This window comes from Myotis davidii, unplaced genomic scaffold, assembly GCF_000327345.1.
Source record: "Myotis davidii unplaced genomic scaffold, ASM32734v1 scaffold9, whole genome shotgun sequence".
Lineage (NCBI taxonomy): Eukaryota > Metazoa > Chordata > Mammalia > Chiroptera > Vespertilionidae > Myotis > Myotis davidii.
In genome coordinates this window covers 300,570-313,737 of record NW_006299435.1, presented here as the reverse complement: position 1 = coordinate 313,737, position 13,168 = coordinate 300,570, and the positions used below count along the sequence as shown (strand labels likewise).

Genomic DNA, 13,168 nt, shown 5'->3' with positions numbered 1-13,168 from the left:
AGTCACCTGGGTACTATCTTATTCAAGGAAGTGTGTTGTTTTCGCCCAAGTGGTCAGATAGTAACATTTTATTAGGAATTCTATTTTCCTGTACAGTGGCCGCCCTGCCCCCTTCTCCAGGGGAATAGATTCCAAGACCCTCAGGGGATACTGAAACTGCAGACTGTACTGAACCCTACATATACCATGTTTTCCTATACATACCTACCATTTTACATAAAGGAAGCACTTTATGGCTTCTCATTGGTGTGTCTGAATTGCTAGCATCACTACTCTTGAGCTTTGGGACTATTATCAAGTAAAATAAGGGTTACTTGAACACAAGCACTGTGATACTACAACAGTTGATCTGATAACCCAGATGGTGCCTAAGTGACTAATGGGCAGGGAGCGTACACACCGTGGAGATGCTGGACAAAGGGGTGATTCATGTATTGGGTGGGACGGAGTGGGATGGTGGGAGATCTCATCAAGCTACTCTAAACAGGGCATAATTTGAAACTTATAAATTGTCTATTTCGGGAATTTTCCATTTGATATTTTCAGACCACAATTAACCATGGGTAAAAGAAACTGTGGAAAGTGAAACCATGGATAAGGGGGACAACTGTATTTTTAATTACAATGTTATCATTCAGAAACACCATTTTTCCTTCCTTAGCATTTTAGGCTTCTTTGAGATGGAAAAATATTTTTCCGTCATTTTCAACATCAACCACAGGTTCAGTTTTCTTTTCTAAATAGAATGTCTCTCTATATAAAAGATATGCTGTGTCCGACTGTCCAACTGGTCACTATGATGTGCGCTGACCACCAGGGGGCAGACGCTCAATGCAGGAGCTGCCGTGACGCGCACTGGCCATTTACAGAGAAACGGCACTGGGGACCTGGTGCCCACAAAACAACACTTGGCTTCCCCCCATTGGGACTTAGGCCCTGCCACCACCCCAGAGGGACACCCCACCAAATCACAGCCGATGCTGCCGAGACCCCATGGCATAAAATGCGGCCCACAGCCCAGCCCAGCCCAGAAATGGTCACTATGGGTGCTGAGTAATGACGTCACATAGCAATGCCTGGCTTCTTCTCCCTAGTGACTAGCCTCCTTGGAGTTTCTTCAGCCCAGGAACACGACTTGCTTTATAGTCAGGTGGAAACATTTTACGCTTTAACCAAATGTCTGTGAAGTGTTTTTCCATGCCTCATCTCATTTGATCCTCACAGAAGTCCTATAATAGGTAGATAGGAGACTCAGAGGAATCCTATTTTCTTTTCATTAGCCGGAAAATAGAGAGTTAGAAAACTTAGAAACTTGACCCGACTGAAAAGTAAGAAATGGTGGGTCTTGAAAATGACTTCAGGTTTTCTTACTGTGCAGAATATAGTCAAACAGTGCTGTAGTTTAATATTTTACCCTTTGTTCTTCCTGTGTGATCTACAATAATAATATGTTTGTGTTCATATTTACTGCTGTGTTGCTGACAATTACCTGAAAGAGAAGTTGGGGTGCTTCACTGGGCTGGAAAAAGTTTAGCTAAATCAGAAAGCAGGTCTAATTAAGCAAGTTTATCTATATATATATATAAAGCTCTCGCTGGCGCCAATCACACGTGTGTGTTTCGATCTGTCATTGTTGATCATGAATTTGGTTGACACTTCTATTATAGAGAAAGGGCGAATAGCAATATTAAAATATTTCTTCTAATTAATTTCCTTTCAATGTGCACGAATCTGTGCACCGGGCCTCTAGTATTTCTATAAAATACAACGATAACAGTAACAATGTTAAAAGAGGAATTCTACTTATAATATTTTAAAAAACATTTTAAAGAGGCTATTTTTAATTTAATTTTATATTTATTGTTTTTAAGGGAAATTTCTAATATACACAACAATAGAAAGGACACTATATAGATGTTCTATACACCTAGCAGCCCACTTCAATAATTATCAACATTTTGCCAACCTTATTTCATCTATTCCTTTCCTGCCTTTTGCTTTTTTTGAAGTGTTTTAAGCAAAATTCATATAACATGTTATTTCACTCATTAATACTTCAGTTTGCATCTTTAATTGACAAAGACATTTAACAAGTATATAACCACCATTCTATTTTTCATCTACCAAAATTAACCACACTTAAAGGAAATGTTCTCAGGCTCAGCTGTAGCCCCATGGAGGGTAGTCAGAGAGTGAAATAGAAGGAGGGGGGCGGGGTGATCAGCAATGGAAGCAAAGAAAGAGAGGGTCAAAGAGGTGACAAGCCAGTGCCATCAAGGCTGTCCATGAGGTGCCCTAACCCATGAATAGAGGAGTGAACGGTCTAAGGAGCAGTTCATTCCCTTAGCTGAAACAGATACATCCGACACCATGGCCATGACCAAGACTGTCCAACTGACTCCCTGACCTGGCTCTGTGCTCACCAAGCAACTTTCTGATAATAATTGTGGTGTTTTTTTGTTGTTGTTTGTTTGTTTTTTTTTGCTATAGATTTTCTCCCAAAAAAGAATGTGCTAATCAATAAAACAAGTATCAGGCAAATAATTATTGAATGTCTATTATATGCCAGACACCATTCTTGGCCCAGTGAGCAAGTATTTGGTCAAATTGCAAGTTCTATTTTACATCATATATTGACACAGTATCATTCTGGTAGTTTGAGTATGATAAGGCAGTCCTTCCAGAGGACCTTGAATGCTGAGGACAGATCACCTGACTTTGTGGCCATGTTGAAGTCCTGATGCCTTCATTTTTGTTTGTGTTGGTCAAAGTTATGCATCCCCATGGTTAGCTTTACAAGGTTTGCTATTAAAAACAACAGCGTCCCATTATCCACCATCTCCGTTTGTCCTACCCCAGAGGCAGTTTAATATACAAGTTTAATTATTTTAGCTGATTATTTAGAGGTTTGCTTCTGTGACTCTAAATACAGTATGTTTTGAGTGACTACTTGCTTTTTTCAGTTTTAGTTATCATTGGCTGCATACCCATCCCCTCTTTCCTCCCTCTGTCTCCACCCCACAGCCACTTTCCCCATCCCCTCTCTCCCAGCAGCATTACATTGTTATCAATGTTTAGTATTTACATTCCTGGAACTACATCAGTGCTATTCACAACTAGACATCTAGTAAACTATGCATATCTTTCCTTTTTACAGTAGAATGCGTTCTTCAACCCGTTCCAACAGAGTGCATGGGGAATACGTTGAGACATATGCATCTCAAATGTGCTTATTCTACCCACACTTACTTGATTGCTAGTTTAGCTGAATAATTCTAGGTGGAAAAGAATTCACTTACAATTTTGAAGCACTTATTCTGCTGCCTTCTAACTTCTACTGTAATGGATGATGTGAACTGTCAATGTCCAGAGCATCAAAATCCCTAGTCCCTGCGATATGTCCCTGATAAAGGCAGTAGCCCTCTCCTCATTGAGATTTCCCTCACAGCCTTTGGCTCCTTGGACCCCTTTGTGTGGTTCCTCTGGCCAGAAAGATGGGGCTCCCTGAGTGTGAGCTTCCTGCATCATCAGAGAGCGCTGCCTGAGTGCCCTTGGGGCAGAGCAGTGAGAGGAAGAAGTGTGTTGGGGGGATGCGACAAGGGAATTTCCCTGTGCTCCTCAGCTCAAAGGGACCCCTCGCCCTGTCTTTTGGCCAGAAAGGCAGCTTTCTCTCGGAGCACTTCCCCTCTGAGCATGCCACAGTGTGCTGATTTGGCTCACCTGTGGGGCAAAGGAGACAAGAACAAACAAATAGAAAACTCACAGCCACTGCCCTTGTCTTTTGTCAAGTGTTGACTTCCCCAACTTGCCTGTTTGTGTGTGTGTGTGTGTTTCCAGAATTCTCAAATAGTTGCTTTTTTTTGTATTTTTCCCAGGGATTCTAGTTGTGATTCAGTGGGAGAGAAAGGCTACACTGGGCTTCCTCCATCTTGGCTCCTTGTAAGAATTGAGACTAAAGAGCTGCCTGAAAGCTCTGAGTGTGGGTCAGAGCTGGGTCCCTCAGCACCCAGCGCGCACGCAGTCTCCTCACCGCCGGACTGGAGCAGGGGTCTGCCCTCACTGTGCTGGTGTCCCCGAGGATAGAGCCTGCCTGCTCTGCTCTCTCCAGAGGACAAGCGTCTGGCCTTCCCTGGGTGGAGGAGGACATCACACAGCAGCCTGCAGCTGGGAGGAGACTGGAGCCACAGCTTTTCCTCACACAGAGCTCAGCCAATCCTTCCGACCTTAGCATCCTCTTCACACCTGTTTCCAGATGTTTTGGGTGCTGTTGGCACCTGAGCCTCTGGGGAACTCCACTGTAACAAGGGCTCCCACTTGACCCCACGTCTGACCTGGATTGGGTTTTCTCAGGTTTCCCAGGTCATTTGCCACCCTCTCAACCTGTTTTTCTGCTTCTAATAGTTTATTGTTGCTATCTCTTCTTCTAACGTCCTTGTCCTTATGTTCCTGCTTTAAAAATTGTTTTATAATAGATTTAGTGAAGACTTGGGAGGGAGTGAAAGGGTAGCCTGGTATTGCAAGCAGCGAGTTTGACATGCTTGCACCAGTCAGCATTCCCAGGGCTAACTCCCTGGCTTCCTTCAACGGCACTGGGCCTAGATAGCTAATTTCCGGTTACTACGCCATGCTCTATGGATGGGATATAGGAGTGAAGCTGTTTCTTTCTGCACCATGATTTTTATAATATTCATTACCAGACAGTGATTTTAAAAAAGATAGTCACGTATGCTTGGAATTCCAGGTGTAGCTGTGATGGAGAAAGTGGGCTCATGTTTATGGCCCTGGCACATATATCTTTCATGTGTCTCCTGTATCTACATGTTTTATTTCCATCCTAGTAACATACAGCATGTTTAAAAGATCTTCTGAAAATATGAGGACTATCTTAGGGCTAGAGGAAACGTCATAGGTTGTTGGAGATGTGATTTTTGAGAAACCACAGATGGCTTTTGTTACAGGATTCCAGGGCAGGAGGATTGGGAAAACTGAGATGGGAACGTTAAAACAAGGCCGAACAGTGTGGGCAATTTGCAGCCAGTTTGTAACTAACAAGCCCTTATCTTCCCCAGCCAAGGACACGAAGCAAATGGTTAAAAAACCTCCCTAAGGAGAGAATGCAGGAAGGCAGGGGGAAAGGAGAAAGGGAAAAAAGGGCCGTTTTACTCCCTAACCAGAGGAGCCAGCAGTCTTGAGGCTTGGCAAGATAAAGCTGCCAGGTGCTTCTCATGAATTCTGGGAAGGCCACGACAAAGTAAAAAGGGACCTTGAGAATGAATCTGTACCAAAATAGTCAGCAAAGGAATCTGAAACCTATAGACAGGACGGTATATAACCCCTCGGACCCCCACCCAACTTGTTCTTCAGATCAGCTGAGAGCCCTTCTGTGCTTCATAAGCCAAATGTATAGGTCTGCTTGCTTTGCTTTTTCAATAAAGGTGCATGCTCTAATTGCTTTTCTACATTGGCTTTTCACAACGCAGTCAAGGTCTCTGGTATAAATTCATTTATATAAGAAGACAAGGATGGAGGTTGGAGACAGGCCCCTCCCACTGACTCAGGGGGCTGCCCAGTACCACCTCCCTGGTGTCCTTGAGAGGGGTCGCTAACATTCTGAACAGATCAGAAAATTGATCTGCACTTTGAGAAATACCAGAACATCCATCTCTTCTAGCTAAATCAGGCCTTAGCCTAAGGCCATCAGCAGCTGGGGAGGAATTAACTGGGGCAGCCAGGTGATGGAACCCGTTTGACCTGCTCATAATCTGGGTCATAGCTAGTTTCACGAACTTCGATATCACGGAGCAAACTAGATTTCAATCATGACTACAGCTTATTTTTGACAAAAATGATGCAAAACAACAGAAGCTAGCAATCAAGCACAGGCTTAGAGTCAGGGAGCCCGGGGTTTGAATCCTGGCTCTGTGTTACTAGTGCGGGACCTCGAGGAAGTTACTTCCTCCCCCCCCACCCACCTACACCCCGGGACTGAGTTTCCATTTACTGGAAGTTTACTCAAACACTGTCCCAGTGTTCTAAGGACCAGACTGTACAACTTTTGTATAATATCTGCACAGTATCTGGAACACTATAGATACTCAATAAGATCATCATCATCATCATCATCATCAACACACACATTTCCATCGGCCTTTTGTCAGAGAAGATAGAAATGTGGAGCTAAAGTTGTTTTTTGGTGAAAGGCGCTATAATGAAAGGCAGTGGTTTACATTGTGACCACTGCCTAAAACATGGGAATTTCAAACATTTTGGCTGTTTCCACAACCTCTGTCAAACCACCCCACTTAGGAAATTTTAGGCTTCATTGAGATTCGTCAGTCAGAGTTGGCAGTGATGCTGATGGCCCATTGTTGGTGGGTGCTCTTTTTTTATACATCCGGGGTGGTGGGTGACTTCCAAGATCCACTACCCACATTTTCTCACTTAGACCATCTGGGGACCAATGCATGCACCATTCTCATTCCTTTCCATCAACTATATTTTGGTACAGGTGATACATTGTTTTCATTATTGTGTAAGAAGTCATACTTTATCCTTTTTGTTTTTGAAGACACAATTTTCTAACCAAAATATACAGACAGAGAGAGAGAGAGAGAGAGAGAGAGAGAGAGAATGCATATGTGTGCAGCGAGAGAAAGAGAGAGAATGCATATGTGTGCAGCGAGAGAGAGAGGTGTGTGTGTGTGTGTGTGTGTGTGTGTGTGTGTGTAGGGTGATTGGACTAGAAAGGTCCACAAAACAATGGGTTTGACACATGGTTGTCCATAGAGACCTGAACCCAACAATTAGTATAAGTCTACTCAAGAACTCATGGAATTTTCAATAAAAATTGACCACATACCACTCATAAAGCAAGTCCCAACAAAAATCAAAGAAACATATCTTACAGACCAGATTCTTCAACCACAATGCAATAAGTTACAATCAGTAACAAAAAGATAATTTGTAAAAATCTCATACATTTGTAAATTTTAAAACATTTCTACTACAACTGGATCAAAGAAAAAAAAATCATAGGTGAAGGAAAAATCCTTAGGACTGAATGATAATGAAAATGCCATTTATCTACTGAGGAGATGTAGCTAAAATTGTACTTTAGAAAAAATGTTGAGCCTTAAATTCTTATGTTAGAAAAAAAGAAAGGCTGAGAGCTGACGCGTGAAGCCTCCAACTTAAGAAGTTAGAAAAAGAACAAGAGAAAATGTACATAAGTGCCCTAATATTTTCTTTAGAGAGAATGCATTGAATAAAAAATAAACAACAAAAGCCGGTCATTATTCTGCTGGGATGTTGTTAAGTGCTCACGAATTAAGGAATAGAAAGCGGAGTCATTACCTGCCAATTTCATTCAGCTCAGTATAAGCTGAATCAAAATTTTCCTTCCAAGAAATGGTGGCACCATCAGCAGCAGCATCTTTGGGAGAGAGAGAATCCATGGATGAGATTGAGGAAGTGACGAAGAATAACAAAAAGGCTAACAGAATAAGCCCAGCATCACCCAAAGCAACTCTCCGGACTAAACACGCAGCCTAACTTGGTGGGAAAATGCCAGGATTCCCTGACAGGTTCTTTATAAAAATCTCATCCCAGGGGACCCTGACGTGGCATCCAGACTCCTGCCCTGTGCCGTCTACATCAGCACAGGGAAACTAGGGGACAGTCCGGAATGGAGCTTCTGGATATGTTACTAATACATATTAGGTAGAAAAAACTAAAGGGGAGAGAGGAAACAGCACTGAAGGCCTAGCAAAGCTGGTGAGGACTGGGGCGGTGGGGAGGACACAGCTGAGAGGGTCCGGGAGGAGTTACGGGGCCAGGAAAGGACAGAAGGAAAGGAACGTGCTCAAAACATTCTAAAACCTGTCCTTCCTCACCCCGCTGTTCTCGGGCATCAGTGAGCCCATCTCGTATATTGAATGACTTAGCTTAACCCCCCACACACACCTGAGCAGAATCTTTGCAGCATTTCCTTATATGATGTGTTAATTCTCTGGCAATGATTCGCATACGTGTGAGCGTGACACTACTGTGAATTTGTGTTGTCTCTGGGCACCAAGGCTCGCAAGAAGCAAACCATGAGTGGTGGTCGTCCCTGAGCACAGCCCCGCGGAGGCGGAAGGTGCCTACACCCTGACATCTGAGGGAAGAGATGTCAAGGTTTCCCAGGGAGTTGCAGGCCCACCGCGCAAGGCCAGTGGGAGGGTGCTGAGCCAGCGGGGAGCATTTCCGGCTCCAGCTGGGGGCAGGGCTATCGTCTGGGACCCCAGAAGGTTTCTGGAGCCACTCTTAGATTCTGGGACTCCCTTAACCTAGAGAGACACAGATTCGTTGCCTTTTAACTATAGAGACCTCCTCTCTCCACCCCACCACACCCAGCCCATTCCCCTGCACTGCCTCAAACCCCACTTCTTAAAAAGTTCCTTAGGCTAACAAGTTTCCTCTCTCACAACGTCCTTGGGACCAAGGTGGCTTGGTGAGATCGTGAACAGGTGGACAAAGTAAGAGCCTTGTTTGTAAAACACTCATGTGTATTTGGTTATGTGTGTGTCTTCGTAATTATTCAGCACCTCCACATAAAAATGAACCCACATGAGAAGAGGTGTTCTGGGAGGGTAGAGGGTGGGGAAATGATCAAATCCTCCCACCAGGTTGCTTTTCTCTCCCCATTTTAAATCGGGGAGTGGGGCTGTCCCTAGTGTGTGAGGTACACTGCGCTGGCCAGTTCCCAGGGGAGAGGAGGGTTTGGTGTCCTGTCCTAGAAGAGGGGCAGATAGCATCCACGTGACGCGTGACATCTGCCTGCTCCTCTGGGTTCCTGGAGACATGCCCAGGGCCCAGGGAGCTGCAGGTAAACCCGGGGGAAGTGGGAGGGAAGGGGGGGCAGATTTAACGTTTGCTCCCAGACACTTGAAATCACACTTTACGGAAACACCCTTCACCAGGCCTCTGGACTGTGACTTGATTGAAGCCACGGAGCCAATCCAGGCCATCCGCTGGACAGCGGCTGCCACGCAATGGGCAGACAGTGCGGGTGAGCGTGCGGGGCGCCTGGCCTCCACCCACTGGGGTGCGGGGCGTGGTGGGACTCACCGTACTCTGGAAGTCGCACGAACTCCGAGGGCTCGCTGGGAAGGCTGATCCCCCAGGGGTTGCTGGCACTGACTCTGAACTGATAAGGGCTTCCGGGGCTGAGGTCTTCGATGACGAGGTAAGTGTCCAAGGTCGACGCTACTGACTGCTGCCAGGCCTGGGAACCTAGCGTGCAATTTCCGAGGAGAGAGAAAGAGAACAAGCCAGAGGGACATTGTTTCAAAGACCTTCAGCAAACAAAGAGAGGGAAATGGACACATTCCACTCAAAGGGCCATTGTGGTCACTGTGTCTGGCTCTGAAAGCCTGGGGCAACTGTGGCGGATCTGGGTTCAATATCCTAGTGATTGACTGTCTCAGGAGGCATGTGGAGGCAGCTGGCCTGCAGGTTCTGTCCGTGTCAGCTGTGCCGTGAGAGTGAGGACACATAGGCCATGCAGAAGTCACGGAGGAGTGTGGGGCCGATTCTTCACGAGGTGTCACAAAACCCAACGTAAGAGCAACAACAATAAAACAGCGTTTGGAAATGGCAACAAGATAGAAATGAGCACGTATTGAGCACCACTTGTTTGTGAAGACCCGTGGGAGGCACCTTCCCCCCATTCTCTCACTTCCTCACTTAAATCCACAGAAAACCCAAGGTCAGGGGCATTCATCTCACTGTACAGATGAAGAAACCCGGACTCGGAGAGATTGGATGATTTTCCTAACTAATGCTGCATAAATACGAACTTTGTGAGACGTGCCTGTCAGCTCAGCGTGGATTTGTGTGGAGTTGGGAGACACAAGAGTAAGCAGCCTGAGAAAGATGCAGAAATAATCAGCTTTAAACTGCATGGGCCTCGTTTACCAGGAGAGAGAAGAGTTAAAATAATAGGAGTAATGAAACACATGATTTTGGTTCTGGGTGCAAGCATTACTTTCCATTGTAATTCATTGTGGGGCTCAGAGATGTGTTGTTAACAATCCGCTCCCTGGCAACTTCTGATTTCAGCTAAGCAGGTGTCAGGCTCAGTTCTTAACAACTGCTGAAGAAATGTATGCACTTTAGCATGTAAATGTAACAAGTTAAAAAACGGAACAATTTGTTAAAAAGTTGCTATATATAATGATATATACAGGGTGGCCCAAAAAAGTATACGCACTTTAACAGTCGATAGTTCCAATTTTGAAACTGAAAAGCACTTGATAAACACTGACTTTATAACTATCCAAAGGGTGTGTATACATTCTTAGGGAACACCCTATATCAGGGGTGGAGAACATCGGGCCCACGGCCAAGTAAGGCCCATAAAATCATTTGGTCTGGCCCTGCCAAGGCATTAGGGGTGAGTTAATTAAATGTTTGACCTAATATAGCAGGCTAATGTTTAAGTTGATAATTTTGTATGCCCGAGAATGACGTTGTAAATATCCAAATGGCTCTTGGCAGAATAAAGGTTCCCCACCCCTGCTGTGTAGCGGTCTCTACATTTATCAGGGGAGGCGGGGCGGGTAAAGCTCGGATCCTGCTCCCCTCCTGGTTGCTCTGGGAGAAAGATCACAGATTAGCAACCTGGCGACCTGGCTCTAACTCCAGCCTCCTGCTCCCTAACTCTCTTTAGGCCCTTGCCTCCTGGTCGGTGGAATAGGCGGGCTTGTCTGGGTCACTGGGCATGCTGAGCAGGGCAGTGCGTGTGAAGGCACTTAGAAACCTGCCGTGAGTCACCATTTGGTGGAAAACCCCGGCTGGGTGTTTGAGATCCGAGAAGGCGCTGCAGTCTGGCGCTGGGGCCATGGTGCCGCCTTGGGCGACACAAGAAGGAACAGCTGATGAAGGGCATGGAGACCAATGGTGTTACGGCTCTGCAGGCCTCATTACAAGGAGGAGAGGACACACAGGCGGCCCACCTTCCTCTCTGTACTCCACGGTGTAGCCGGAGATGGTGCAGTTGCCGGTGCTGGCCGGGGGCAGCCAGCGCAGGATCACCGAGGTGCAGCTCCGCTCCTGGGCGATGGGGCGGTTGGGGGCCGCGGGAACTCCTGCAGGACAGAGACAGGGTCCAGGGCTATTTTTGCAGAACCGGGTCGTTTACACCAGGGTTGAACGCCACCCAGGAAACATCACCTAACCAGCATCTCACATTTTCCCTGTGATGTTCTCCACCTTCCCCAGGTCTGGGGGAGGCCCGGGAGGCGTGCCTGGCTGTTGGAAATTCTCCCCCACAGACAGCAAAAACTCGTTCTCTTCCTGTTTGCTGGAACTTTGCTTTGGAATTTTCACAATGGAACCCCCCTTTCTGCCCCCACACCCCAGTTTTCAGGGAGCCCTGGTAATGCCGCTGGAAAATGCTTGATCCACACAAATCATAGAGATGAAGAGTAGGACAGCGCTGCCTTGGGCTGGGGCAAGGAGGATGGGGAGTTATTTAACCGGTACAGTTTCAGTTTTGCAAGATAAAACAAGTTCTGGAGCTTGGCTGCGCAACAGTATGAATGGACTTCATACTATGGAACTGGACACCGGAAGTTGGTCAAGATGGTAAATGCTGTCATGTGCACCGTACGACAATAAGCATATGTTTACACCATAAAAAAACGATTAACGGAGAGAGTCTGTACCTTGCACCTTCACCGTGGCGGACGTGGACGCGGTGCCGTGGTCATTGGCTGCTATGCACGTATATATCCCGCTGTCTTGAGGCATCAGATTGCAGATCTTCAGGGTGATGTCTCCGGACTCACTAGGGAGACCAAAAGGATGCCTCAAATGCCAATCAGGAGACAACTGACGGCGAAGGGTTGGCACCTGGTGTGCTGAGCGGACTCAGGCCCAAGGCGGGTCCAGTTCTGTTACCCGCCCTGGGTGACCGCCTCGCCTCCCTACATTCTCCCTTCCTTTCAGGGGAAGAATTCTCGCCATGCCTATCTCTCAGGTTTGTTGTATGTGAGGGATAGGGATAGAAAAAAGAGCAAAACAAGATAAGAACTAAAGCATGGTTTGAAATCTATCAAGTCTTATACAAGCCCTGGCCCACAGTATGACTCGTATTATTGCCACCAGCAACTTTCTTCTAAAATATTTTCAGCCTCATGGATCCATAATGAATGGTACCCCCCCCAAAATGGAAAGACTAAAGAATGAAAATGTTCCAGTATTTCAAATTCCACACGTGGGACTCTCAAAATAACTATGTGAATTAAACAGAGCAAATTCCTCCACTAAAGGATAACTTTCCCCGTAGCCCACTCTGGGGTTCAGGACGGCACCTGGGAAAGCTGCAGAGAGGGCTACGCGCAGAAGTCCCAGTCAGCCCACTCTCCCCTGGCTCTCACAGACGTGGTGATCAGGGTTCTCACCACATTCGCTCACACTTAACCACTGAGATGTCAGGACCTGGCAGGCAGGCTCTGCTGGGAACACGTTTCACACACACACACACACACACACACACACACACACACACGAAGTTAATAGATGAAAGTATCTCCTCACTCGGAGGAGTCTCTCCCACAGTGTTTCTTATGCATGGAGGGCTCTTTACTGCTTGCCCACCGTGAGCAGTAGTCCACAAGGAAGCTCATAATTGGTAGCAATAAATATGACCAGGACGCCGAAACCGGTTTGCTCAGTGGATAGAGCGTCGGCCTGTGGACTGAAAGGTCCCAGGTTCGATTCCAGTCAAGGGCATGTACCTTGGTTGCAGGCACATCCCCAGTAGGAGATGTGCAGGAGGCGGCTGATCGATGTTTCTCTCTCATCGATGTTTCTAACTCTCTCTCTCCCTTCCTCCCTGTAAAAAAATCAATAAAATATATTTAAAAAAATATGACCAGGAAGATGGGGAGGCAGTGGGCCAGGTTTTGTTAAACTCCCTTTTTGCATAGCAGCGTGCCGGGGCTGGATTTTCTGTGTTCTGTTGCACATTTTGGAGTGGGGCATTTTTTTATTCTTGTAAGAAAATTGTCCTCAAGTAAATGGAAGAATTCAATACATTGCTGTTTCCCGGGCTCCTGAGGGGCACAAAGAACACTGGGGTGTCTAGAAGTGAGGACCACCTTCCTGCAGGCCTGCAGCCCTC

At 46.3% G+C, this 13,168-nt stretch overlaps 1 protein-coding gene across 1 annotated transcript in view; it reads right to left on the bottom strand.

The window, feature by feature from the left end:
• Window positions 1-13,168, bottom strand: part of LOC102770915 (kalirin) — a 111,366-nt gene that overhangs the window by 8,363 nt on the left and 89,835 nt on the right. Inside the window, exons 21-24 of the mRNA XM_006775000.2 lie at window positions 11,709-11,830; window positions 10,998-11,129; window positions 9,109-9,273; window positions 7,354-7,432 (exon numbers count right to left, since the gene is read on the bottom strand). Of these exons, the coding sequence (XP_006775063.1) occupies window positions 7,354-7,432; window positions 9,109-9,273; window positions 10,998-11,129; window positions 11,709-11,830 (498 nt within the window). The remainder of the gene's footprint in view (window positions 1-7,353; window positions 7,433-9,108; window positions 9,274-10,997; window positions 11,130-11,708; window positions 11,831-13,168) is intronic.